This window comes from Pogoniulus pusillus, chromosome 2 (assembly GCF_015220805.1).
Source record: "Pogoniulus pusillus isolate bPogPus1 chromosome 2, bPogPus1.pri, whole genome shotgun sequence".
In the NCBI taxonomy this organism is placed as follows: Eukaryota; Metazoa; Chordata; class Aves; order Piciformes; family Lybiidae; genus Pogoniulus; species Pogoniulus pusillus.
The window spans coordinates 13,414,963-13,442,314 of NC_087265.1; the positions used below are offsets into that span (position 1 = coordinate 13,414,963).

Here is a 27,352-nt window from a genome sequence, read left to right on the forward strand (position 1 = left end):
ACACGCCCCCGGAGCCCGGCCCCGCCCCTCAGGGGCCCCACCCCTCAGGGCCGGGTCTCGGCGCGGTCCGGAGCGGGTGGGAGTGTGCTGAGGGACTCGGTCTTGGGGCGGTTCTCTCTTAGCGCCGTTATCGGCGACCTGGGTGAGAGGATTGAGTGCACCCTCAGTGAGCTTGCAAGTGACACTGCACCGGGTGGAAGTGCTGATGTGCTTGGCAGTAGGAAGGCTCTGCAGAGGGGTTTGGACAGCCTGGATCGAAGGGCTGAGGTGAGTTGTATGAGTTTCAGCAATGTGAAGTGCTGGGTCCTGCACTTGGGTCACAAGACCCCTTCGAAGCAGAGCGCACTCCTACGCCCACCCAGCGCTACAGCCTTGTGGCAAAATGACTGAAAAGCTACTCGGCAGAAAAGGACCAAGAGGTGTTGATCGACAGCCGGCTGAACATGAGCCCAGAGAAGGGCCACTACGCTGCTCAGGAGTCTGGAGAACAGGTCTTACAAGGAGCATCTGAGGATGCTGTCTTCACTGAGAGAGTCACTGGACACTGGAATGGGCTGCCCGGGGAGGTGGTGGAGTTGCCATCCCTGGAGCTGTTCAAGGCAGGATTGGACGTGGCACTTGGTGCCATGGTCTAGCCTTGAGCTCTGTGGTAAAGGGTTGGACTTGATGATCTGTGAGGTCTCTTCCAACCTTGGTGATACTGTGATACTGTGAAATTGGGGCTGTTCAGTCTGGAGGAGACTGAGGGGAGACCTTCTGGCTCCCTACAACTACCTGACAGGAGGTTGGAGTGCGGTGGGTGTTGGTCTGTTCTCCATAGTAAGAATAGGACAAGTGGAAATGGCTTCAAGATTAAAAGAGAGGTTGGATATTAGAGTAAACTTTTTCGCTGAAAGGGTTATCAAACACTGGATTAGGCTTGCCTGGGAGGTGGTTGAATCCTTGTCCCTGGAGGTGTTTAAAAGACACATAGATGTGGTACTAAGAGGTATGGTTTAGCACCAGACTTGGTTAGTTAGATAATGGTTTGACTCGATGATCTTAAAGGTCTTTTCCAACAAAAACAACTGTATGATTCTCAGAGGGTGACTGCTGCAGCAGGAGGGCCACTTCAGGCCTGCCCTCCCTGTACATCTCTCCCATCCCCACCTGTGCTTTGCGCAGAGAAGCAGAAAGCACTGCTGTAGGGAGGGCTTGGTGTGACAAGACATCTCCTCTCTTCCTTGACTCTCGAGGTGACCCCCAAGAGGCTGCTTGGTTTCCTGGTTGATGTATCCAAGGCTCAGTATTGGCTGGAGTGTTAGGTCATTGCTCTGGTTGCCTGTGAACATCCCTTGTGAGAGATGATGGCATCCTGGCCTGCATCAGGAACAGTGTGGTCAGTAGGACAAGGGAGGTTATTCTTCCCCTGTACTCAGCACTGGTCAGATCACACCTTGAGTCCTGTGTCCAGTTCTGGGCCCCTCAATTCAAGAGAGATGTTGAGATGCTGGAACATGTCCAAAGAAGGGCAACAAAGCTGGTGAGGGGCCTGGAGCACAAATCCTATGAGGAGAGGTTGAGGGAGCTGGGCCTGTTTAGCCTGGAGAAGAGGAGGCTCAGGGGTGATCTTATTACTGTCTACAACTACCTGAATGGGCATTGTAGCCAGGTGGGGGGTGGCCTCTTCTCCCAGGCAACCAGCAATAGAACAAGGGGACACAGTCTCAAGTTGTGCCAGGGGAGGTATAGGCTGGATATTAGGAAGAAGTTCTTCACAGAGAGAGTGATTTCCTATTGGAATGGGCTGCCCAGGGAGGTGGTGGAGGCACCGTCCCTGGGGGTCTTCAAGAAAAGCCTGGATGAGGCACTTAGTGCCATGGTCTAGTTGATTGGATAGGGCTGGGTGATAGGTTGGACTGGATGATCTTGGAGGTCTCTTCCAACCTGGTTGATTCTATGATTCTATGATTCTATGACTCTGTGATTCTATGACTCTTCCTGGGTGTGCTCCTATGTGATTTACTCTAGGGGATCTTGCTGTAGCAGGGGGCTTGGAATAGATGATCTTCAGAGGTCTCTTCCAACCCCTGCCATTCTGTGCTTCTGTGATGAGCTGAGTACAGCAATCAGCAAGCTCTGAGTCTTCGATCCCATGCACGTTTGAAATAATACTGACCCAGTCTTCTCTGAACAATTGTGTTTAATCAAAAAGCCCAGAAACTGAATCATTAGTATACTCTATTTATAGGAATGCAAGGACAAGATGTACAGTTTGAAACTACATCTGTAGATGATCATAGATACTGCAGTACAGTAATAACAACATGGGACAGCAAGTAATCACCTCGCAACAGTACACATGAATGATTAGACTTACAAAGGAAATATTTACAAACTTACCTTTACAAAATGACATTGTGTGCATACAAAATGAAATTAGCAGTAAAACTGAAGATACATTTAAGGCAGACCAGCAATACACTGAAATAATTAAGGCTGTGGAATTTACTTTGCACCTTGAAAATGCCGAGCTGTTAGCAATACTGTTTCTTTTTATCTCCTTCAGCTGATTGTTGCAAAGATTGAAAAGCATCAATATATGCCCACTGTTTGCTCTTACCTCAGTGAATAAATCTGAGATTTTTTTAAAAATTATTATTTTATTTGCAATTTTGATTGCATTTGCCTCCTAAAAGTTATCAGCAAATTGACCTCAGTGGCAGAGCAATGCTGACAAGTTTGGTAGAAAGAGAAGTAAAAGCACCAGCATCAGAAGTTGGACATGAAGGTGAAATATGGCTTGAGTAAAGAAGATGTTTGTTTTTCACTAGCTTAATAATAAAGACTACAGTTACAGTGAATATTCAGCATCTTGAAGCTATGGTAACACTCACCACTATACAGATCCCAGAACAAGAATTCATCACTTGATGGCAGTGTGCAGTCAGCTTAGCTAAACGTGAATTTGTTTTATTTCCTTGGGAAAGCACCATTTTCTGATGGGACATGAAAGAACGAGCTGGAAAATAAATTCAGGCCCTGTGTAGAGGGGAATCGATCTCTGCATGGAAAGGAACAGAAACAAACCCAGTTTGTTAGCCCCTGTGTGCATTAATGATCCGTTAGACCTTTGAATATACAGACTGGCCTTTATATCTGTCTCTGAAGTTTATACTATTCCAGATCACTTGATGCAGTCCCTTCATTGCAAAGGTGTTAAAGTATGGTTATATGTACTCAGGTCATTATGTGCAGTTGTGCATTTAGCCTTTACTCATGGTATTCATAACAAAGGCCTGATAGCATTGTCAGAAATGCTGATGGGCTCCACTGAAGCCACAGAACTTGTGCAGGTCAGCCGAGGGCACAGGCTTTGTCTCAGCATTAACTTAGCTGATAAGCAATATACCTTGAGAAGTAATTGCTATTGGAACAAAATAAAAAGGCAGTCAGACTAACTAAACAAGACCTGTTGGCACAAGTAGGGAGAGGGAAATTTTAAAGCCTGGATTGCTTTGAAACATTGAGGCCTAAAACCCTGGACTGGCTGTGTGTGGTACCTGTAGCAATGTGCACAGGGGGCTTGGCAGATTGGCAGAGGGGTGGGGATCTCCCACATGGCAGTAAGTGCTTCAGTCACCTGATGGGAGCTGACAGTGTTGCATGGGCAATCAGATTTCCCATCCAGTGGCTGAGAGAGGAATAGCTTGCCTTGGTGGCTTCAAGCAGAGTGGAGAGAGGGTGGAAAGTCAGAGTCTCATTGCCATGCACGATCAGTAAATGCAGCCCTTTTTGGTGATGAGCACCATACCCTCTGGTCTCCACTTCAGCAGCGCCTTTGCTACTGCCTTCCTGCAGATGCTGTGAGCAAGTGGATGTCAGTGCAAGGTCAGACCGCTCTGAGGATGTCTGAAGATGGTGGCTGTGTGTGTAGTGCTAGCCTGCACCAAGCTTGTGGTGTTCTGTTGCTAGTATTACTGTTGGTCATTCTAGCTGATCTGAAGCTGCTGCAGGAGCTATAGAGTGCAGCCCATCATGCCTTCACCTGGATGTCTTGAGAACACCCTGACTGGTAATGCTCCAGGTGGAAATCTTCCCCTTGGAGAGAGCTTTTCTCTGGGGAGCTTTTTAAATGCCTAACAGAGCTTTATGAGAAACTCTTTCCCCAGGTTTCTTACAGGCAATACTTCATGCACAAAAAAATCCAGTAGTTGGAGAATGCTGCAGAGAGGTTTAGTTGTTGTGCTTCTCACCCTGTGGGCTCTCTCCAGGCCTCCTTACGGAGCTGTAGTCTGTTTACAACAGAGTTACAGGACCCATTGGATCTGCAGAGAGGCCACAGGTTGGCTGAAAAAGACCTCAAGAGAGCAAATTCAGAATACTTACTTCCTCTGTGTTTGTCATACAGCAGCATTTCACGTCAAGTTGACCTTACTCAGAAAAAACAAAACCAACCAACACACAACTCTGAGATAAAATGCAAGAGTGGTTGACAATCACAAGTGTATCTGGAAATACTAACAGGTTCCAGTTTTCCTGAAAGTGCTGGGATATGGAAAAGGCAGAACCATTAAAGAAAGCAGCCCTATAACCTTAAAAATCTTGAGAGTTCAGCACCTCCAGCTCTGCTTTGATGAGGAATCTCTTTGCTGGGTCTAAGCACCGATACCTAAACATGTATCCTCTTTCAGCCTTTTGGGTTTTGTTCTGTTAATTGATAGCACTGAAAGGCTTAAATATTCCCTTAAGCAACTCAGCTTTCCCCACCTGTGCATCCAAAATGTCTGTTGTATGCAAATTCATGAGGTAGGAAAATAAAATGATAAACAACTGCAGATTTCATGTGATGCATAAGAATTTGCCTCTATTAATGCCAGGCAGAAAGACTGTGGCTTAAGCTATACCCACAGGCCTCATAAAACTGTGGGGTTTATAAACCACACTTCCATAAAACATTTTTTTTTTAGGGCAGCACAATCAGAGCACAAAGAGCCAGCTTTGACAAACAGGAAGAAGTACACACAGTCCTGTTATGAGAAGGTACCTGAGGCTGGTGCTAATTAAAGACACCCCTTGATGGCTGCTGCCTGAAGAAGTTTTGGTTGCTAAGAAATCCCATAATTCACACTCTTCCTCACTCTGAGAAGTGCTTCTGGGTTGCTTAGACGATTAGCTGCTGTGCTGCAGAGGGGATCTGTTTTACTCAGACATGACTAATTCCTTTAAAGAAGCTGTTCTGAAAGCCAGCCCCTCAATCTACAAAGCCATGCTGGCAAGCTAATGGCACTAATGCAGATAGAATCATAGAATCAACCAGGTTGGAAGAGACCTCCAAGATCATCCAGTCCAACCTAGCACCCAGCCCTAGCCAGTCAACTAGACCATGGCACTAAGTGCCTCAGCCAGTCTTTCCTTGAACACCTCCAGTGACAGTGACTCCACCACCTCCCTGGGCAGCCCATTCCAATGCCAATCACTCTCTCTGGGAAGAACTTCCTCCTAACATCCAGCCTATACTTCCCCTGGCACAACTTGAGGCTGTGTCCCCTCGTTCTATTGCTGGTTGCCTGGGAGAAGAGGCCAACCCCCACCTGGCTACAAAGTCCCTTCAGGTAGTTGTAGACATTAATGAGGTCACCTCTGAGCCTCCTCTTCTCCAGGCTAAACAACCCCAGCTCCCTCAGCCTCTCCTCATAGGGTTTATATTCCAGGCCCCTCACCAGCTTTGTCGCCCTTCTCTGGACACCTTCTAGCACCTCAACATCTCTCTTGAATTGAGGGGCCCAGAACTGGACACAGTACTCAAGGTGTGGCTTGACCAGTGCTGAGTACAGGGGCAGAATAACCTCTCTTGTCCTGCTGGCCACACTGTTCCTGATGCAGGCCAGGATGCCATTGGCTCTCTTGGCCACCTGGGCACACTGCTAGCTCATCTTCAGCTACTGTCTATCAGTACCCCCAAGTCTCTTTCCTCTTGGCTGCTCTCCAGCCACTCAGTCCCCAGCCTGTAGTGCTGCTTGGGGTTGTTGTGGCCAATCTGAGATAAGCTGTAGCTGATCTAGATGGTTTAGAATACCATCTCCTCCAAACCTTTCTACAGCTTCCCCCTGTATTAGATCTCTTTCCATCAGACTGCTCAGGTACCTGGGTTTAGCCTTCTGACTCTGGCTCCTCAACTTCAAGGTCTGTTCTTGTATCACATCCACATGGTGCTGAACATTGGGTTTTTCTGCTGTGCCTGCTTTCTTCTCCACTAGCAAAATACTGACTCTTCCAGTGTAGTGATAGAGTGAGTGCAAAGAGAAGGGCCAGGTCTACCTACCTGCTGTGAAGTTGAGCTTGGAAGTGGATTAAAAGAAGGGCTAGCAGGACCCTGAGAATTTAACAGTACTTGCAGAGCATCTCCACCATCTGCAGGCAGAAACAGCTTTTGGTCCTGCAGATACATTGCAGGCTCACAGTGCAGCTACTTGGATGGTAAATTAAATTTGACTTTTGCCCTTAAAGAGTGTCTATGCTGAGCACACATGGTCAGATCAAGCCCTTTTCCTTAGGCAACCTTTGGTAACAACTGACATTTCCCATTCTAAGCCGCAGCAGCACTCAGCACCAAGAAAAAAGCCCTCACATGCCGGGTTAAAAAAGAAACCCAGACTGCAGAGTTTTACAGTGTGCTAGCAGGATGAGGAAGCACCAGCTGGGGGTATGTTTCTCCTTCCAGTCCTGTTGCTAGAGAGGAAGATTTGGCCCGCCTGTGAGCTGCTGATTTGTGTTTGCAGACTCCCTGCGTTTGTTATACTTAAAGCTGTCTCTGTCACTGTGACATCAATATGATGATGTTGCAACTTGGCTTGCAAGGGAGAAGTATTTTAATTGTGAATAGTTTTACTTTTATCACAAATTAGGCTTTGGACATTAAAAAAAAAATCCTCACAAATGCTTTGATGATGAGGTGCTAATGGCAGCTGGCAGATATTTACAAGTTTGGAAACGAAGCAAATGACATACTTTAAACACTGAAAACAGTTTTTGGGATGTAAGCACAAGGGTGAACTCACCACTCCTACTGCACTCTGAAAGTCTTAGATGGACTTTGGGCCAAGCAATTCTGAAGCTAGAAATGGAACAGGATCCCTTATATATATATTTTTATATATAATACAATATATGTATATTGAAAACCTGTGATAGAAAAAAAATTGTCTTCATCACCACCATCATCATCTAGTTTACAGATACTGCAAAAATTGGACACAGCCTTTTCTCAATGCACAGGTTTTGCAAAAGATTTCTGTACAGTGTGTATAAAATGCTTTTAAAAAACCCCACCACAGTCCCATTGTGCTTAGTCAAAACCAGCTGTATGCTCCAATGAATTCGTTGTCTTGATCGTAGCTCTGAAGGTGCTGCATGTTGATGTGACACAGCAGAAAGCCCAAGAATTAACGGTGGGTTTTGATCTGAGCACTACCACGCAACGAGAGCGTATTTAAGCCAGGCCACCATGGAAGCTGATCCTGCAGTGAATAGGACCTGATCTTGCACGTCCTGTGTAGGCAAAGCCCTCATGGAAATCACAGCAGACCTGGGTATACGAGGCATGCAAAACCTCTCTGTGAACCTGGAGCAGGCTTGCAATGATTTCAGCAAAGACTGACTTCAGTCCATTTCTGCAGTATGTGCTGAGGTCAGCCCAGTCTCGCCCCTCACCACTATCCTACCGCTAAACTCTTGTACATTTTGAAGTCAGCTCAGAAAGATCAAGAGGATTTCTCATAAGGCTGCCTCTCAAAGATTAAGGCAACTGCAGTTTTGGCTCTGGTTTCCAGTTGGCGTTTGCTTCCCGCAGTGGTTTTTTGGCAGTGGATGCAACAGCAGCACTTGTCCCAGGAGGTGCCCACCAAGGCAGGGGATGACTGCTTCCCACTGTTACCCCCTCTGCCTTGGTCCTGAGGAGCTGGGCAGGTGCTGCCACCTCCGCAGTGCTTTGCACCCTGCAGCTAGGGAAGCCAGGTGAAATGTAAATGCTGGACTATGTACAGACAAGTCTGCATTGTGCCTGCTTGCCACCTGCGCCTCGCCTCAGTGTAGGATCCCAGGAGACATTACGTGCCTGGGTTCAGCCTGCTCATCAGGAAACTCTTGACACTGGGCACCGGGTGCACGTCGTACTGGTGCCTGCGGCGCTCGATGAAGGAAGCCAAGCGGGAGGTATCCAGAGGGATCTTGGAGTAGCTGCCATTGTGTGGTTGAAGCCACGGATGCTGTAAACAAGTGGCTGCTGTTGGCCTTCTCCTGAAGTCTTCCTGGAGGATAACACTGATGAAATCCCTTGCAGCATGACTCACATCAGAGAAGTACTCAGGTGGGAAGCTGAAATCGACTCTGCACACATTGATACAGGTTTCCTCTTTGCTTTCATCCAGAAAAGGAGAGACACCACTTAACATGATGTAGGTGAGGACCCCAATGCTCCAGATGTCTGTGCTCAGGGAGACAGGGAGGCCTTGGATAACTTCAGGTGCTGCAAACTCTGGGTTTCCGAGGAGGTGGTGGATGTGGTAATGACCTGTGATCTGAACTGCATCTTCCAAATCAATGATCTTGACACGAGGTACTGGGATCCTTAAATCAATGAGCAGATTTTCTGGCTGTTGAGAAGACAGTAACGAAACCTTAATCGCATTATGTTTTTGCAAACAAAAGATGTAGATTACAAAATCATAATAGCCAATCAAAACTTGAATTTAACCAGTTGTGTGAGGTACAGATCAGGAGAGGGAATGACAAGGAACCAGCTCGGCTGCTGTTCACACTACTGTAAATTCAGATTGATGCTAGAGTTGCAATGACAACATCCTCTTTTGCACTAGGGCAACACATTGGAATTTTGCACTTTGTCCTAAATACTCTCAGTTTATTTTCCTAAACTAATCTCTACAGATTAAGAGCACTGTCAGAGTTTTAAATTTTGATAAGACTTGTGTGTCTCTGCTCAGTTTATTTAGATTCTGATTGTTTCCATGACAGCTGGCTACATAAATGTGCGTAATTTGTAGCAGAAGTTGGTGTTCAAATTTGCTCCCTCTACCTCTCATCCTGGGAGGACTTCTGATGTGTGCCACTATTGTTGCTTTCAGCTGACACGTGGAGATGCCAGTGTCCTCTAAGAAATATGAGCTCACAGTTATGCCTTCCAAGCCAGAGTGCAATTATATTCCATTCCAGTTGGTTTTCTCTCTGTTTTGCCAACTATTTCAGTACTAAGATCTCTCTGTAAGTGGGAGATGCTGAGTATTGTTTATGCGCTCTACTCTGGGTACTTAACAGGGCTTTCTTTGTTGGCTTTGTGATGATTTCTGAATGTACTTCTTGCACTTTCTTTGGACTCACCTTTCTGTTCTATAGCCCCCCATCACATGCATGTTTTACTGCTGCCTTATGGCTACATATATATATAATACAAAGTTCACTACACTCTTGTTCAAACCTCTCTTTTGCACTCCGCATCAAGAAAATCAACACATTCTTGAGCAGGATCCTGGGACAAGACACTCCATGGCTAGGTCTGTTGTCACTACCAATGCATCTTCTGCTTCCCACTTAGCAACAAAAAGGGCTTTATATAGCATCCCTTATTTGGCAAAACTGTAAATAGGTCACAGAAGATTGCCTTCCCACCTTGTTTCTGGGATCAAATAGTGCAGTTTCTAACCTCCAAGTGATATCTGCTTTTTGACAGATCCTATAAATACAGCAGAAAATACAAACAATCCTACTGAAAGAAACTAGGATGACTTAGCCTTTTGGGACTAATGTTCACAAAAGCTACTGTACAAAAGGAATTGTTGGAGTTTTGGGGTTTCTTTTGTAGTGGTAGTAGGTAGCAGAAGAATGAAAGCATCACTTCATCTGACACGCCTGGGAAGTTGGGGAGTTATGAAGAGACCTCCTTGGGGCTGGACTATCTACTGTATAAGAAAGTTAAATTAATCTCTTCTTCCCCATTTATAATTGGCACTTAAGCCTGCAAAAAATTATAGATTATCTTGTATGCCTGGCAACCAGAATCAATGTTTCAGATCACAAAACTCTTGATCATAACTTCAACTGTTAATTCTTGGTCATCCAATATAACTGGGACATTGGAGAGGACAGCAGCACAATGCCGAATCCAGGACAGTACAGTGCCTCCTGCCATGTGTGCTAACAAAAGGAGGTACAAGCTGTGCTAATCTAACTGAGCAGGACATTACAGAAGGCCTGAATGTCTTCTCCATGATGCAGCTTGTTCTTCCTTTGAACTCCTCCCTCAAAACCCCAGTTCCCCTCTCAGGCTCTGCAGCACAAAGCAATATGCTGCTTTCCTTTGCCCCTGTCAGCAGTTCCTCCATGTGTTGCACCCTCCCCTTGCATTTGGGCTCTTCAGGGCACTGTGAGGGAGAGGTGGACTCCTTCTGACCTGCCCTGAGCTTTCTAGGCACAAGCCAGCTCTGCTTAGCAAGCTTGGTAGAAAAGTTGGTACAGGTGTAAACCCAAACCATACCCTGTGGATTAATCAGGCTCTTCTCGGTGATGCCCAGTGACAGGACAAGGGGCAGTGGGTGGAAGCTGAGGCATAGGAAGTTTCATTTAAACAGAAAGAGGATTTTTTCACTGTGAGGGTGACAGAACACTGGAACAGGCTGCCTAGGGGGCTTGTGGAGTCTCTCTCTTTGGAGATACTCAAAACCCGCCTGGACGCGTTCCTGTGTGATCTGGTATAGGTGCTCGGGCAGGGCATTTGGACTAGATGATCTTTCAAGGTCTCTTCCAGCCCCTGACATTCTGTGATGATAAGATTCCATTTCAGGCAAGGGCTAGGGACATCTCACTCTTGTCTCAGACATCATCCTTTTCCTTCATTAAATCTAGAAAGCCCTTGAAAACAAAGCAGTGAAGTCAGGAAACAGGTGCATCTTGTCTGAAGGAAGAAAAAGACCCTGTGCTGCAGGTCCCTAAGTCTGAGAATTGAGAATCTGGTCAATAGGTCTGTCATGAATCTGGTCAACAAGTCTGAACCGTGATGCTTGCCCATGGAGTGATCATCCCCTTGGGGTACACAATGCACATCCTCCCCGTCTGTGCATCTGGGAACTGTCTGTACAAGGGCACTGAATAATTACGTCCTTCACTTTCCTTACCTTTATGTCCAGGTGAGCCACTCTGCAGTTGTGCAGGTACTGCAAGGCTTCCATTGTGTCCCTTATGTAGAAAGCAACTTTTTCCTCCATAAGTTCGTCATGGTTCATGAGATAATCTAAGAGACGGCCATCATCCATCCTACAAACAAACCAAACCTGGCCCATGAAACACCACCTGGCATCTCTAGGAACAGTTAATAATTGAAAACAAAACCACAGTGCAAAATTTGTGACCTAAAAATGGAGGAAACTAAAATGCAAGACCTGATGAGTGTTTAATGATATCTCAAGATACTGCAGGCCATGGAGTTGGTAGAATGATTAATCCTCAGTTGTTATCTCCAGTCCTTGAAAAATTTAGCAACAGTCTCAAAGTAAACTCATTTGCTTAAGGATGGATTCAATAGACAAAGGCAATTCCTTTGAAAAAAGGATCCTCTTCATTATTTGGATTCATCTGTTTATTTATAGAGCTGGTTGCATAATGCAGAAGAGAGAAAAACCTCCCTGACATTTTCAGCTGGTAATATGTTCTCTGTGGGGAAACAAACCCAAGAAAAGTTTTCCACCTAGTTTTATTTATCTGTACTGTGCTAGTTTGAAGCTAGCTAGAATGTTTTGGTGAGTAGGATTAGATCACAGGCTGTGAAAGAGAAACAAATGGTGATGTCTACTTCACTCATAGGCTTGCTGAGATGTATAAGAACAAGAATCCAAACATAGATAAGGGAGTCACTCTTCATCTAGGCTCTGGGTATTTTCTCTCTAACCTCACCCTCCCTCTCTCTGATTAATCCACTTTGCTTCCTAACCCCCTTGGCTGACTCTCCGTTCTCCCTTGGGGCACAAGGCAACGTCTGGGGTAAGGTAGGGGAGTGGGAGAAGGTGGAAGGGTGGTTGGGAGCCCCTCCTGGGGACTCAGGTTTCTGGGTGGGCTGTTGTGTTTCTGTATTACTTTGTACCTTGTATATTTCTGTCTATAACTGTATATACTGTAAATATCTGCTTGTATATTGTGCTAGTTGTAAATATAAGCTTCATTCAAATTTCCAGAGTCAGCTGAGTCTAGTCTGGGTGATTTCCAAAGTGTGGGAGGGTGGATAACACCCAAATCACCACATGTGTAAATAAGCAAGCAAATAGCCTGAGTACACTTGGTTGGATATACTGGAACAAAGAAGTTGTTTGGATTTTGGTTGCTATTTCCCCTCCTAGGGGCAAGCATAGTTGGTACACAGCTCTTCACCAAGAAGTCTTAGAACAATGTAGGCTTCAATCTATCTGAAATGCATTTACTCAAATATGTAATGTGGACAAAACTGCCCAAATATATCTGATGCTGTTCAGTTGCAATGGGACAAGTTAGTTTGCAGTAGGACAGACTAACTGCTGACACGAGTACCTGAGCTTCACTGGAGTACACAGCAGTTTGATTTGTCCCTCTGAAACTTATTTAATGCACAGAAAAGGCAGTGGAAGTGCTGCAGAAAATGGATGTTTCATTTAACATCACAAACATTAAAATACAGATGAGCAAATCTTTGCCCTCCTGAACTCAGGGTGAATTTTGTCCTTGGTTTTTAACAGGGCTGTGATTCCTGTCCAGGCACTTGGATGCAAGTTCCACATACTTACAGTTCCAAAACTAAGATGTAAGAAGTAGGAGACTCATAGGTGTCGTGGATGGTGATGTACTGAGGATGCTGTAAGTGCTGCAACAAAGCTGCTTCATGTGCTGCCTGCTCTTTCTTTTTCATTTTCTTACTAATGAATTTTACAGCAACATCTTTCCGGGTGGCTTTGTGAACACATTTCTTTACTATGGAGAAGCGACCCCTGAAATGAAATTAAAAAGCAGAATCATGAAGGAGCCTCATGAATAAACCATGCCTCATTTTCAGTGCAATAACAGACTGATTTCGGAAGCGTTATGTGATTCAGCACATCAATATTTCACAAGGAATCAGATTGAAGTAGTTGTGCATAACCTTTCCCAACAAAGGCCTCCACCTCTTACTCTGGGTGTAGAGATTCACTGGGGACTAGCAAACACTGAGAGCAAATGGTGTCGCTTTGATTTGTGCAGCCATACTGATGTCCTCTAACAATCTCCCCTGGGTTCAATTTGCAGCCACTTTTACAGGTTCTATCTCTCTCTCTCTGTTTTTTTTTTCTTTCAGCTGTGGGTTTCCCTTCTCCAGCTGCTTTAATAAAAAGCCCAAACTTCCTAGACAACGAAAAGAGAAGCCTTGTTAAATAGTCACTGAGCTATCGTTTTGTCTCGCTGCTTCAGGCACACAGTAAGAAGTTAAAGAAAAAAAAGCTGTCAGGAAAGCAATTAGGAACCTCATACAGACTAGTGCTTACTGCCACTCCTGAAAGTAAAACTACTCAGTCAGGACGTGTGCTGAACTTGGCCTCTTGTTAATACATCACTCTTCTTTGCACAGAACTCTGCTGTGAGGACAGACTGAAAGAGTTGGGGCTGTTCAGTCTGGAGAAGAGGAGGCTCCAAGGTGACCTTCTTGTGGCCTTCCAGTATCTGAAGGGGGCCTACAAAAAATGCTGGGGAGGGACTTTTTAGGATACCAGGTAGTGACAGGACTAGGGGGAATGGAGCAAAGCTGGAGGTGGGTAGGTTCAGACTGGATGTGAGGAGGAAGTTCTCCACTATGAGAGTGGTGAGACCCTGGAATGGGTTGCCCAGGGAGGTGGTTGAGGCCCTGTCTCTGGAGGTGTTTAAGGCCAGGCTGGATGAGGCTGTGGCCAGCCTGATTTAGGGCAGGGTGTTCCTTCCTATGGCAGAGGGGTTGGAACTAGATGATCCTTGTGGTCCCTTCCAACCCTGACTGAGTCTATGATTCTAACTAGAGAGACTCCTTTCCTTTCAGTCCCAGAATTACACACTCCTCAGATCTTGCAGTTGAAGAACTAATTGCATTAATCTCAATTAAATGCACTAATTACATGCCTCTTATCTGCTGTCTGCACAGAGCACCAAGGCCTGACAACGTTCTGCATTGCCTGTTCGGTCTCCTGTTCAAGTGACCATCTTACTCTGAAAGGGGCTTCAGCATGTGATTTAAATCAGTCATATGCCTCGTGTGCTTCAGCAAACTCAGACTTTGAGGTTAAGCTTATCCAGAACGAGCAAACTATCAGGACTTCCAAAGCTCACATCAAATCAGGGATAACAGAGGAGATATCAGTGGGACCTGCCAGTGGCTGTCAGAGATTTGGCTGCTTAATTGTTCACAAGTTTTGCCAGACTGCAATCCTCAAATCACAGATAATCTTTAAAAACAGAATTCAGTCCGTATTTTACCTAGTCTGTATGTCAATCAGCACTTAACATGCTTTTTCAAGGGGCAACACTTCTGAAGCTAACTACAAAAAGCACCCTGGGCTTTCCTACAAGGAAAAAGCTTCAAGCCATCGTTTTGGTGGTTTATTGTGGTGATAAGCAGGGTTAATATTACCTCCCAATCTCGTGCAGCTCTGCATAAGCAAGGTCAAAGTTTTCCTTCCATGAAATAGTGGCACCATCGGCAGCAGAGTCTTTGAAGGAGCAAAGGACATTCAAGAAAGCATAAAATTAAGGACAGATTCCTGTCTACTACATACTGCATATTTTAAAAATGATGTGAGACTATATTACTTAAATCAGCAAATAATACCACTGGGAGTCCAGTTTCAGAGTGTTAATGCACAGCTCTGACTTGTTACATCACTTAAAAGCCAGAGCTCCCCAAAGGAATAAGGTGTGGATAAATAAAGGTGGATTCAAATCTGTTCTTGCAGTTTTGGTCTGCAAAGGGCTATGCAGACAGTCTAAGGGCATAGCTGTGTGTCACTGAGTGGTAGAACTACACCGTGCAAGCTCTCGTTTCATCCAGCATTGGCCACTCAAGCCAGTCACAGATCTATTTACACACTGGAGCAGCTAAAACATGGGGAAATGTGGGCTCAGCATGGGTAGGAGTAAGCTGTGTCCCAAATTCCTGCAGCATCACATGCTGGGGACTCGCCTTGGTCGCAGCTGCCCTGTGCCAGCTGCACTGCCTGGTGGAGTATGCTTTGCCAGCTGACTTGCAGACCCCAGCCAGACTGTCCAGCAGAAGACGCTGGTGCTGCTAGCACTGTGGAAAAGCAGGGGGAACACCAACCAGGACACAGAGCATGTTGCCCAGAGATGGAGACAAGAAACGGTCTTGGGATAGAAAGCAGGGATGTGCTTGGAAACTGCATAGCTTCTGTGGCAGGGAGGCTGCGAGCCCTGCTGAAGGGACAGACGTGGAAAGCCCTTCTAGTGGCAGGAGCTGGCTCTGAGTATCTTCCAGGCTGTTCCTTGTATTCCTACCAGCTCCAGGACTGACATTTTCATTGGAACTCACCAAAGCACACATCTAACTCAACCATATGGACTGCACAGGTGGACACCTGTGTGCATCAGCCCCTTCTCGCCATGCCCCACTCACCGTACTCTGGGAGCCGTACAAATTCGGATGGGTCGCTGGGCAAGCTGATCCCCCAGGGATTGCTGGCACTCACTCGAAACTGATACTGGCAGCCTGGGGCCAGGTCCTCAATGACGAGGTATGTGTCCAGAGTTGAGGCTACTGACTGCTGCCAGACCTGCGAGCCTGTGTTTTACAGAGAGAGGAGGAGAGCAGAAGGAAACAGTCTTGGTAGATGGACCTAGCTCAGAGACTTTCTCTGCCTAACTAATGCAGCATCCTAGGAGGTTAAAATCCACAAGGTGTTTAAAAGGCAACATTACAGTAGACTGATGTCTTCTGTTAAACCAGAAGCACAGGAAGCTCTCTTGTGCTACAGCCACCTTCTAGTCTGGCTAAAGGAAGAAGGAAATGCCCCTCAATTGACCAATGGTAGTGGAAAAAATGCAGCCCAAGGACAAGCTGATTTCTCCAGCAGCCTAGCAGTGGCTGTGTGTTACAAGTGGTGTCTCGGGGTAGTGTGATAAGGCTGATGGAATGGAAGGCTGATTTGATGTCAGCAAAAGAAGTAGAGAGTCCCAGGTGAATTGGAGGCCTGATGTCAATGCAATCCAAGTGTTTTTGCAGATGAAATCCTTCAGAAGACATGGTAATTACAGCAGAGCCCAGAGGAGAGCCCTGTAAAGGGACCTGGACAGGCTGGATGGGTGGGCAGAGGCCAATGGGATGAGATTTAACAAGGCCAAGTGCAAGATTCTGCACTTTGGCCACAGCAACCCCAAGCAGTGCTACAGACTGGGGACAGAGTGGCTGGAGAGCAGCCAGGCAGGAAGGGACCTGGGGTTACTGGTAGATAGTAGCTGAAGATGAGCCAGCAGTGTGCCCAGGTGGCCAAGAGAGCCAATGGCATCCTGGCCTGCATCAGGAACAGTGTGGCCAGAAGGACAAGGGAGGTTATTCTTCCCCTGTACTCAGCACTGGTCAGGCCACACCTTGAGTACTGTGTCCCGTTCTGAGCTCCTCAATTCAAGAGAGATGTTGAGGTGCTGAAACATGTCCAGAGAAGGGTGATGAAGCTGGTGAGAGGCCTGGAACACAAACTCTATGAGGAGAGGCTGAGGGAGCTGGGGTTGTTTAGCCTGGAGAAGAGGAGGCTCAGAGGTGACCTCATTGCTACAACTACCTGAAGGAAGGCTGTAGCCAGGTGGGGTTGGTCTCTTCTCCCAGGCAACCAGCAATAGAACAAGGGGACACAGTCTCAAGTTGTGCCAGGGGAGGTATAGGCTGGATGTTAGGAGGAAGTTCTTCCCAGAGAGAGTGATTGGCATTGGAATGGGCTGCTCAGGGAGGTGGAGTCACTGTCCCTGGAGGTGTTGAAGAGAAGCCTGGATGAGGCACTTAGTGCCATGGTCTAGTTGATTGGATCGGGCTGGGTGCTAGGTTGGACTGGATGATCTTGGAGGTCTCTTCCAACCTGGTTGATTGTGTGATTCTATGATCTTTCTGAAGCTTAGCACTGGCCTTTTGCAGATGAGCAGGATCACAGCAGTGTGGGATTCTGTCATGTGTTTCTGCTCTTAACAGAAACAAACCCAATGGTTGCTTAACCTTTGGCATCCAAAGGTGAGGTACTTGATTCATCTGTACAGGGTCACAGAACAGAACAGAAAAGGACCTCTAGGACACTAAGGCCTGCCACAGCCTGTGATTGCATTCAAGAATATATACATTTTACTATTTTAGTAAGTTCAGGGCTTCTTTACCTTTACATTATTTACCATGACCCATGTATTTTTTGTGTTCTGTGGCCAAATTCTGATTGCCAGGTCTCACAAGGTCAAGGGTTTTTCTTCACAGGCAAGAGTCAGTGATTCCTTTGGCGTGGGAGGAATACTGAGAACACTGTTGCTTTTTGCTCTTTGTTTTGGCAGTTGTTGTTAATGGAAGAGCTTTTACTTGCTCTTCCACAAAAATACCAGTCACACAGTATTTGCTTAGAGAATTATTAATACAATGGAGTGATTAAGTTTGCACATTTACTAGCATGAGGTAGGATGATGAAGCATGAGGAGGTATGAAGGATTTACTGGCAAGAGGAAGGACAAAAGGTCAAAACCAGAGACCATATACCTAAGCAAGGTTTACTGCCCAGAGAGCCTCACACCTTTCAGACAGAATGCAAAAAGGGATGTGAATCATTTCGAATGCCCTCTTCAAGAGCATTCCCTGGGCATATTGGGAAACAGTGCATTTAATATCTGTTTAATTCTTCAGGGGTAAAATGTGGTTGGATTTAAGAACCAATAGATTTCAGAGCTGATTTGAAAAGCAGGGAGGAATCTGCAACTGTATGCAGAGGAAAAGAAAAAAATAGAGGCTGCTTTGTTTCTGCATTTCTGGGAAACATTCACCAGAGAGGATGGATGTCACAGTGGTAGAATGCAAAGGATGGCTTAGTGAGGATTATGTTTTAGCTTAGCACACTTCACCTGCCATAAGTGATGGAGGAAACAGGAAGGCATCCCAAAAGTGGCAAGGATGCTTTTGGGAACCATTGTGCCATAAAAGAGTTTTACTTTGTTCTTATTCTCCCAGCCAGTGAGCACAGCTTACCTTCTTCTCTGTACTCCACAGTGTAGCCTGAAATGGTGCAATTGCCTGTACTGGATGGGGGTAGCCAGCGTAGGATCACAGAGGTGCAGCTTCTCTCCTGAGCAATGGGGCGATTTGGGGCAGCTGGGACACCTTGGGAAAAGAAAACAAGTTCAGCATCACCTCAACAAGCACTCGTGCTTCATTCTGGAGACCAGGTATAACAGACAAGGTAGCTGAACTCTGCAGAGGGAATGCTCCAAGTTTACACTGGGTTTACTAGCACAACCAGAGGAAAGGCAGTGTTATTGTGCTGTTCACCTACCCTTTTGTGTCTGAGACCTCCATGCTAGCAGCTAGGAGAGAACTACGTTGCTTGCAAGCTCCACTGCCTTTATATGGTCTCACTGTACTACAGGGCAGGGGGAGTACCTTCTTGGTCATAGCTGGTGGCCACCTGAACTGCAGCACCCCAGAGAGCTACCTGCAGTATTGGCTCAGACAATCACCTTGGGGTGCTGAGGATCAGCTGCTGTAAATGCAGAGCCTCATTATCTGCCACACTCTGATGTTAATTCTGGCTCCAGCTCAAGGCCATGGAACGAAGGAAAACAAATACTTTCTTGGACTTTACTAAGCAGTGAGTGAGGCTCTGGAGGTGGGGATTCACTTTGAAGTGTCCAAAAACTGACACAAGAAAGCCACTCAGAGTGCATGATGCTTGGTATGTTTGGCAGCAGCTTGATAAATGACTAGTAATCCTTCTGTCTTTAGCTCAGGGCTCTCTTCAGCACGGGAGTGCTTAGTGCAGCCACTAACTTGCTTGGATAAATTGGGGAAATTTTATCTCTAGGGCAGTTTGGGAGAGCAAACAAATTGACTTCTGAATGCTTGTGACACTTTTGCATCTCTAACTCACTGGTTAGACATCCATCTCTGTGCCATCTCCTTCCACACAGCAGTCACCTCTCATCTTTCATGCCAGCAGATCCCTTCCCAGAGCATCAACTCATCATTTCACATTCATTACAATCAGATGGGGTCACTAATTACAGTGCTGAGAATTCAGGCCCAGAGACACGTCTCTGAGTTGAATCCCTGTGGAACACTTCACCCAGGTCAAATCTTAATTCTCACCTCCTCTGCCCCTGACACAGAAGGAGAGGCTGACAAATTTGTGTAATTGAATCTCAGGTCCCTCTGCTCCAGGCAGTCTCTGAACCCCAGAGCTCCCTGCAGGTAACCAGGGAGTTATCTCCCAGGGTCTCAGCAGCCTGAGGGAGTTCGGCTTCCCTGGCTGATTTTACCGAGCCCCGGGGACACAGTGCTGAGAGCAGGAGGCAGGAGCTGAACCAGCGCCAGCTTGTGCTCAGTTCCCAGATGTGATGCTTATGATCAGATGACTTAAGCACAGAGAGTCTGCAATGCCTTCAACCAGCAGTGGGAGTCTTGTCTGGGGAACAGTTGTATGATTTTAACATCTCAATTCACCTGGCACAGCTCCATGTCTGGCTGCCTTTGCACCAACTATCCCTGTGTGCTCCCAGCCCCCACTAAGGGACACAGACAGAACACATCCTGGATGTTAGGGACAGATGCACTACCTTGAACTTTGATGGTTGCAGACGTTGATGCACTTCCATGTTCATTGGTTGCCACACAAGTGTAAATGCCACTGTCCTGGGGCATCAGGTTGCAAATCTTCAAGGTCAGCTCCCCAGAGTCACTGTGGATGCAGGAAGCCTTAGTTAGAAAGTGCTTCTTCACTTGCTAGTGCTTTTCATGCCAGTTCCTAGCCTGCCTCATTCTAACACACCTGCTCACAAAGCCTGTTAACTCACTTGTAGGAACATCCCCCCAGCAATCTGGTAGCCAAGCACAACCCCCACCATGTGCTAGGATTGAGCTGTTAATGAAACCTTTGAGCAGAGTGGTCCAAACTGCCTGTTGTGACTTTGGAAGAGATGGGAAAGGACCATTCAAGTAGAGCAAGTGAAGTCCAGAAGATGTACACATTGCTGTGCCTGTCCACAGCTGGATCCTTAGACTCCATATATCTGGAAAGACTTCCCTGTCTCTGGAGCTGCTGAGCTGTTGTGCCTCTGCAGTGAAGTCCAACACACACTGGACTTCCTGTGGATGCAGAAGGTGGCCACACAGCACAGGGTGCCTGACACTTCTGGGGAGCTTCAGACCCCTGGAGCATGTGCTGTGGACCTAATGTGACTGCCAGGCCCATGGTCAGGGGGATAAAGAGCACCAGCACTGAGTTAGTGAGAGACACTCAATCTTTGGACCCATATGAGAAAATAAACAGCCCTGCAAAGTCTAGTGGCTTTATGGCAGGTCTGTGCACAGTCACTTTGGTTTGCACACTGCAGTCCTCAATATGCAGTTAGAGTCATAGAATCAGTCAGGGTTGGAAGGGACCACAGGCATCATCTAGTTCCAACCCCCCTGCCATGGGCAGGGACACCCTGCCCTAGATCAGGCTGGCCACAGCCTCATCCAGCTTGGCCTTAATCACCTCCAGGGATGGGGCCACAACCACCTCCCTGGGCAACCCATTCCAGGCTCTCACCACTCTCATGGTGAAGAACTTCCTCCTCATGTCCAGTCTGAACCTACCCACCTCCAGCTTTGCTCCATTCCCCCTTGTCCTCTCACTCCTTGATATCCTGAAAAGTCCCTCCCCAGCTTCTTTGTAGGCCCCCTTCAGATACTGGAAGGCCACAATAAGGTGCTCTCCAGCCAGTCACTGCCCAGCCTGTATTTGTGCTTGGGATTGCCCCAGCCCAGATGCAGGACACTGCACTTGGTCTTGTTGAACCTCATGAGGTTGGCTTGTGCCCACCTCTCCAGCCTGTCCAGCTCCCTCTAGATGAAAGGAGCTGGCGTGAATGAAAGGATTTTGCTTGCTCTGGCTGTACTGTAGCCCCAGCTTAGAGCCAACACTAAATTCTCTTGATGGCAAGAGCAGACTGGTTCTTGAATGTGTCATCTGTTGGAAACTGCAGGAGAACACGGTTGCTGGTGTAACTGTCTGGACACTGTGGCTTTTGCTGCTCTGACTATGCTGGTTTAAAACAGGACAGAAATAACCTTTTCCCCCCCAGTCCAGACACTCATGCCAGCAAGATCTGTAAGACAGCCCCTGATCTGCTAGGCCTCTCTCTGGCAGACAGTGTCTTCACTGAGAAAGGAGTAAGGCAGCAACACAAGTGCTGATAGCACATAGGGAGCAAATGCACAGGCAGACTCTGATGGAAAACAGAACCCAGTATGGAAATATCCTCCTATCCCAACCCCAGTCAGACCCTGAAGGTAAGGCACCAGTGATCTACCGAGTAATGGCTCAACTTTTTGGGGTCCTCTGGGGTGACTGCACAAGGCAATGGTCTCTGAAGTAAGCTCATGATCAGAGGTACTTTTCCCTTTTCTTTTCTTTTTTAAATTGAACAAGTAAAATCCCTTTTCTCTTAGTGTTCATTTTTCACTTTCAGTGACTTTGTACTCCCTGGATTCATCTCAGCCTGAGCCAGAAGTGCTGAATAGCTCCCATGAAAGACTGCCTTCTGGAGATTTCCACTGCAGTTTGGCCCAGATTGCTTATATAAGCTGCAGATGAGCATCCAGCAGCAGGCTGTCACCTGACCTGAATTCAACTCCAGATCTTTTTAGATCTTCCCTGTGCTTGCTGTGAAAGTGGTTTTCCTCCTCACTAGCCAGACCAGGAACATCACGGCAAGCATCTTTCTGTCTAAGCGCAGCCAGGTGTAGCCTTCCTGGGAGCACAGATAAGCTCTTTTAGGAGCAGCTGAGGAAAGGGTCAGCAAAACTTGCATGAATTACCACCTCTGCCTGTGACACAATGCCCAGTGATACAGGTACTGCAAGATGGTGAGGACTTGCTTGGCTTAACTCCTGTTCCTACCAAAGGTCAGCACGGCATTGAACTCAGAGAAAGCCCAGCAATCTGGAGGCAATATTAGCCAAACTACTATGTTGAAACATTCTGGCTTCTGGCTTGTAGCTGTCTCAGCAGGTCAATAGGAGCAAGCTCACCTCTGCCAGCAATACACTTTATGGATACATCCCATGTCGGCTAGGGAAATGATAATGCTACTTCAGCCCCAGTGTTTGGCCCTTTCTAGCTGCTGATACACCAAATCAGATGATTAACTTCATTTCTAATGGGTCTTGTAGCCTGGCTGGTGCCATACTTGAGGGCAACATGATCATCACGACCCTGTGTCTGGGTCCACAGGCAAGTCCTTACCAGGATGACATCGTGTAAGTGGCTGTGCTGTTGTCATTGTCAAGAATGTTTTGATCTGGTCCTTTCCAGGTTATAGTTGGTTTGGGCCGTCCACAGACTTTGCACTGCAGCATCACTGTGTCACCGAGCAGGCAGGTGATGTCCACTAATGGCACAAGAAACTCTGGAGCCACTGGACAAAAACATGAGGACACATATGTGGCATTTTCTTTTGGTCTACAGGTGAGGATGTTCCCCATATAAGTCTAGAGATTACACTGCAGGATCAGCTGTAGGATCTGGGTCCCAAACAGCTGAGAGTATGAGAGTCCATGTTACCAGGATTCCTCCTCCACTAAAAACCAGCTGTCAACAGCTCAGAGAAGGAGGCAGCAGAGACTGTCCCCCAGCACTGTGCTCTGGCAGGAGAGTGAGACTTTGTGAGAGCAGGCTTGAGGGGCTCAGCATGTGCCCTGTCTGAGGAGGACCACTGTCCCCAGGCACCAAGCAGCTGGGAGCTGCCTGTGCTGTGCAGGATGGTGAGTACAGAGTGTGCTGTTGCACTGGAGTAAATTACAGCTACCTACTCACCCCTCCATGCCAATCAGTGCACAGCTGTCCTTAACTTACCTTCTTGAATAAAATTAGGGTTGATTATCTGTAAAATACAAAGAAATAAAAGCACTTATTTTTCTGGACAGTGACAGAGAGACATCTGGTTTCACAAGGTACTCTGGTGAACCTGACCAGAACCACAGACACACTGACCAGTGGCTACAAGCAACCTCTAACAACTGGCAGACACAGCAAGCTCCAGTGACAACAGAACAAGCCCGTGCACAGCTGGGACAGTACAGGAAAGCTACAGCTTCTGGAATTTGGAGGAAGCATCACAGGTAACAGGCAGAACACTGAGGCTGAGGAGGGTGGACATGCGTTCTCCTTGCCCGGGTGACAATGCTCAAGCCATTAATTCATCTTCCCCGAGGTGGTTTGTGCCCCTCTCTACCCACATCACACAGCACCTGCAGACACCGTGCACCTGGGGCATCTCACCAGCACTCTGGCCACTAATCAGCCTTGGGGAGACGTCTTTTGACTTCTGCTCAGCTTCAGGAAGAAAAGGTAAAGCACTAAAACAGAAATATTGCCTTCTTTTTGCCTACTGGCAACTGTCAGGCCTGCAACAACTCTGTTTTTTTGCTCATTTCATTGAACTGCAGGAAACTTTCCAACTTGAAACTAGGTTTGGATTAACAAAGTTATTTCTGTATAACCAGTTAATTGATCAAGTTAGCACAGACTTGAAAAGGTACACTCTCTCCATGGCCTATATACACCAATTACCTCAAGTATCCCTGGAAGCAAAGTTGGGACAATGCCACTAAGTTCTTACACACAGCATCAGCCCTAACTACATAGTAGTGTACAACAGCATAGGGGGTTTAGTTTCATTAACTTTAAAAATACTATCATAAGGCTTTGTTATCTGAATTCAAACCAGTAATTTGATATCAAGCACCATCAACACCAATGTGGCTTGCATCACCTTAAATATATTTGTTCCTATCTATTCAGAGCTATTTTGGGAGATGCCAATGAAGCAGTGACCTAATTCTGTGGCCTGCCAAAGCTGATGGGAGGTTTTGCAGAGGCTCAGAAACCAGGCCATAAGGCAGAAGCTGTAGCCCTTCAAAACAATGGATGCATCCTCAAGATTTATAGTTATATTTTGGCTTTATAAATGTTACCATTTATAAGAATGCTACTATTATAATAGCTCAGAATGGCACCCAAGAAGCATATCCAGGTTTATTTCGTGTTCATTGCCCTTCTTCACAGCCCCAGGCAAACCCCTGGTACCAGCCCTGAGATGTCAGGATCTCCTTTCTACTGTCATCACCAGAGAGCTCAAACGAATCAGGCATAATATGGACTCACTGCTCAAAAAGGTTCATTTTTCCCCCCAGAAAAAGACACCTTACTGCAACAAACTTCATGCCCACTGAGACTGTCCTTTGTCCTTAGCAATAGACAAACTTTAATCCTTTGGGACACATCTACAGCTCACAGTGCTGGCTGAAACAACAGGCCAATGCCAGTGCTTTACACTTTGCACTCCAGAAATGAGCAGGGGGTTCTGTTTGTGAGAAAAGAAGGTTTCAGGCCCTACCACATAGCCAGGCAGTTCCTAAATGTCTGTACCTGGTGGGCAAAAGTGTGATGGTTTGGACTCTCACATGCTCCCAAGAGCACTGAGGTTTCAAACACTGCATTCTCAGCATTCTGGGAGGCACCAACCTCTGCTTACATCTCTGCAGATGGCTCTTTGAGCACTATGAGTAGAATTAGGGTTTCTTACTTTTTAAAGCCTTGTTGGAAGCACCATTGAGCTGGGTAGGGTGCAGGACAGTATGCCAACCTTGCAATAGGACAACAATGGCTCAGCAGGTAGGAGCTTGAGTGGGTAAGAGAGCCAGCCAACCTCTTTGGGTCCTGTGTCAGATCTTCCTCCTGGCTGCATCTTCTGGCCTTGGTTGCCCAGGAAGCAGAAAGCTCCATCTGAAGGGTGCATCTATGCACCAACACTAGGATGTGGGCCTCTAGTTAGCCAGCCTGGCAGCCTCTGAGAGGGTGAGTGGCTCAGATGCAGATATTGCTGCTTTGCATAGGACCCACATACAGCCCCTTGGCTCCTGCAGACAGGATTGACTTGGGGAGCAAGAAGGCACTGGCTGAAGAAGAACTTCTTCCCCACCTGTGCATGTGGAAAAGGGGAGCTGGATCTTTGTGATTAAATTGTACTGCTTAGACAACACAGAAAAGGAAGAAAAAGCTGTTCTGTGGATATCCATCACTTGCCACTTCTCAGTGAGACCATCTACTTATCAACTGAGCAGCCCCAGGCATCAGTTCATTTGCTTCATTTCTGTAGTTCTGAAATATACATTTACCCCCACCCCCAACCTCTCCTCTTCCTTCCCTGCAATGGGCACTAAATTCCCTTAATATTCACTGATCTCCACCAGTGAACAGGGGAAAGAAACACTCCTAACCCTTCATGTTACTTTTGTAACTTTAAGGTTTCATTAGAAACTGCAGCTCCAGTGATGAATGTAATGGATATATCCATGAATAAGTAATGCTGCATTTCTAATGACTCCCAAGGCCTTACTAATGCTTTTTCCCCCTTGTCTTGCCATGGGAACATCAGAAATAAAATTACTGCTGCTTGATAATAATGGAAGAGTCTATGGCTAAAATTTACACTTCCATTGCTAAAACTTCAACTGTTAACTAATGAAATGTTAACCTAACAACACCCTCACAGCCACATCACTGCTTTTGCCTGCTCTAATCTTAGACAAAAATAAAAGCCTGTTTGCAAGAGAATGTTTAAGTGCCACCAAAGTGATTTAATACATCTTTAGCTAGGAAATGGGACTTGGTCTGCTTTGAAAGAGGGGGGGTCAAAAGATGGAGTGAGAAAAGCAGAAACAGGAAAGCAAAGGTTCACAGCCAGATCTGCATCCAGAAGCCATCTCTGCTGGCTCACACATCTGCTCCCAGGCCCCAGGGGTTTGCTGCCTCTCTCTCTAGGCTGACCAGGTTTTCAGGCTATGGGTGATAGCAGAATCATAGAATCATAGAATCAACCAGGTTGGAAGAGACCTCCAAGATCATCCAGTCCAACCTATCACCCTGCCCTATCCAATCAACTAGACCATGGCACTAACTGCCCCATCCAGTCTTTTCTTGAAGACCCCCAGGGACGGTGCCTCCACCACCTCCCTGGGCAGCCCATTCCAATGGCAAATCACTCTCCCTGTGAAGAACTTCTTCCTAATATCCAGCCTAGACCTACCCTGGCACAACTTGAGACTGTGTCCCCTTGTTCTATTGCTGGTTACCTGGGAGAAGAGGCAACCCCCCACCTGGCTACAATGCCCCTTCAGGTAGTTGTAGACAGTAATAAGATCCCCCCTGAGCCTCCTCTTCTCCAGGCTAAACAGGCCCAGCTCCCTCAACCTCTCCTCATAGGATTTGTGCTCCAGGCCCCTCACCAGCTTCGTTGCTCTTAAGAAGATGACACAGTCCACAGAGTCCTTCTACATTAAATGCAAGACCTTTGGAGATGATCTCTTCATTTGGCAAATAGATTTTTAATCCCCATGTTGGAGAGGAGGGCTCCAGAGTGTGGCCGAGCTGCCCTTGGAAGATGGAGCTCCTGCGCTGCTTGTCCAGACAGCCTCCTGCTGATGCTGTCTTCCCTTATGGATGGACTTGGCAAGCACCTTCCAGAGCCACTTGAAAGTGATGGAGTGTATAAAAACCTAGAAAAGCTGTCAGAATCCACACAAGGAACTTCCCAATTCCATTCCTGTTTCTCGAGGCTTTAGTGAAATGAAAGCCCTGCCATGTTTTTCTGAGGAGAAGAAATCCCTGACAGTGATGGGTCTGGGGTGGGCTGCTGGTCAGCAAGGTGAGGTGCTGTGCACTGAAATGAGGGTTATGAGCAGGGGGTGCAGCTGCCCACAGCTGCTGAGGGTCGAGGCCAGAATGCTGCACCTGCTGCACCACAGGATGCTACCAGAGATGCTCGCATGGGCAATATGGAGGGCTCGAAATCCAAGGGACTTCTTCTCCAGAGAAAAGGTGAAAGACCACGCTCTACAGCATGTTTCCCCCCTTTTAAAGCCCCTGCTTGCTTACTCAGTCTGAAGAGCAGCAGGGATGTTTGTGGGGGGTGATGCAGGAGTCATCACTTCTGTGCATCACTCCATCAGGGAATGCGCTGCACTGCTTTGAGATTACCAAGTGGGAAGCCCCTGCCGGTTATGTGGCTTTGGTGAAGTTTTTCTTCTCTCTGAAAAGAAACA

The 27,352-nt window shown here is 46.8% G+C and overlaps 1 protein-coding gene and 2 long non-coding RNA genes across 17 annotated transcripts in view; 2 read left to right on the top strand and 1 right to left on the bottom strand.

Annotated features, from left to right (window-relative positions):
- The first annotated feature begins 48 nt into the window (after positions 1 to 48).
- Positions 49 to 14,936, top strand: LOC135182624 (uncharacterized). Of its 3 annotated transcripts, none has more exons than XR_010305254.1 (3): positions 49 to 267; positions 12,753 to 12,870; positions 14,159 to 14,936. It is a non-coding gene; the product is annotated as an uncharacterized LOC135182624 (long non-coding RNA). The 3 variants fall into 3 exon arrangements; XR_010305253.1 differs by lacking the exon at positions 14,159 to 14,936 and adding an exon at positions 12,946 to 13,076; XR_010305252.1 differs by lacking the exon at positions 14,159 to 14,936 and having other exon boundaries at positions 12,753 to 13,076.
- Positions 6,834 to 27,352, bottom strand: part of KALRN (kalirin RhoGEF kinase) — a 651,147-nt gene continuing 630,628 nt past the window's right edge. For all 12 annotated transcript variants that reach the window (XM_064156794.1, XM_064156788.1, XM_064156780.1 and 9 more), the window contains 9 exons: positions 23,103 to 23,130; positions 22,494 to 22,665; positions 19,819 to 19,940; positions 18,236 to 18,367; positions 15,644 to 15,808; positions 14,645 to 14,723; positions 12,801 to 13,001; positions 11,166 to 11,304; positions 6,834 to 8,633 (listed from right to left, as the gene is read on the bottom strand). In XM_064156794.1, coding sequence (XP_064012864.1) covers positions 8,088 to 8,633; positions 11,166 to 11,304; positions 12,801 to 13,001; positions 14,645 to 14,723; positions 15,644 to 15,808; positions 18,236 to 18,367; positions 19,819 to 19,940; positions 22,494 to 22,665; positions 23,103 to 23,130 — 1,584 coding nt within the window. In that variant the 3' untranslated portion in view covers positions 6,834 to 8,087. The remainder of the gene's footprint in view (positions 8,634 to 11,165; positions 11,305 to 12,800; positions 13,002 to 14,644; positions 14,724 to 15,643; positions 15,809 to 18,235; positions 18,368 to 19,818; positions 19,941 to 22,493; positions 22,666 to 23,102; positions 23,131 to 27,352) is intronic.
- On the top strand, positions 22,568 to 26,093 carry LOC135182619 (uncharacterized). Of its 2 annotated transcripts, XR_010305251.1 has the most exons (4): positions 22,568 to 22,715; positions 23,174 to 23,368; positions 23,461 to 23,597; positions 24,315 to 26,093. It is a non-coding gene; the product is annotated as an uncharacterized LOC135182619 (long non-coding RNA). The 2 variants fall into 2 exon arrangements; XR_010305250.1 differs by having other exon boundaries at positions 23,174 to 23,597.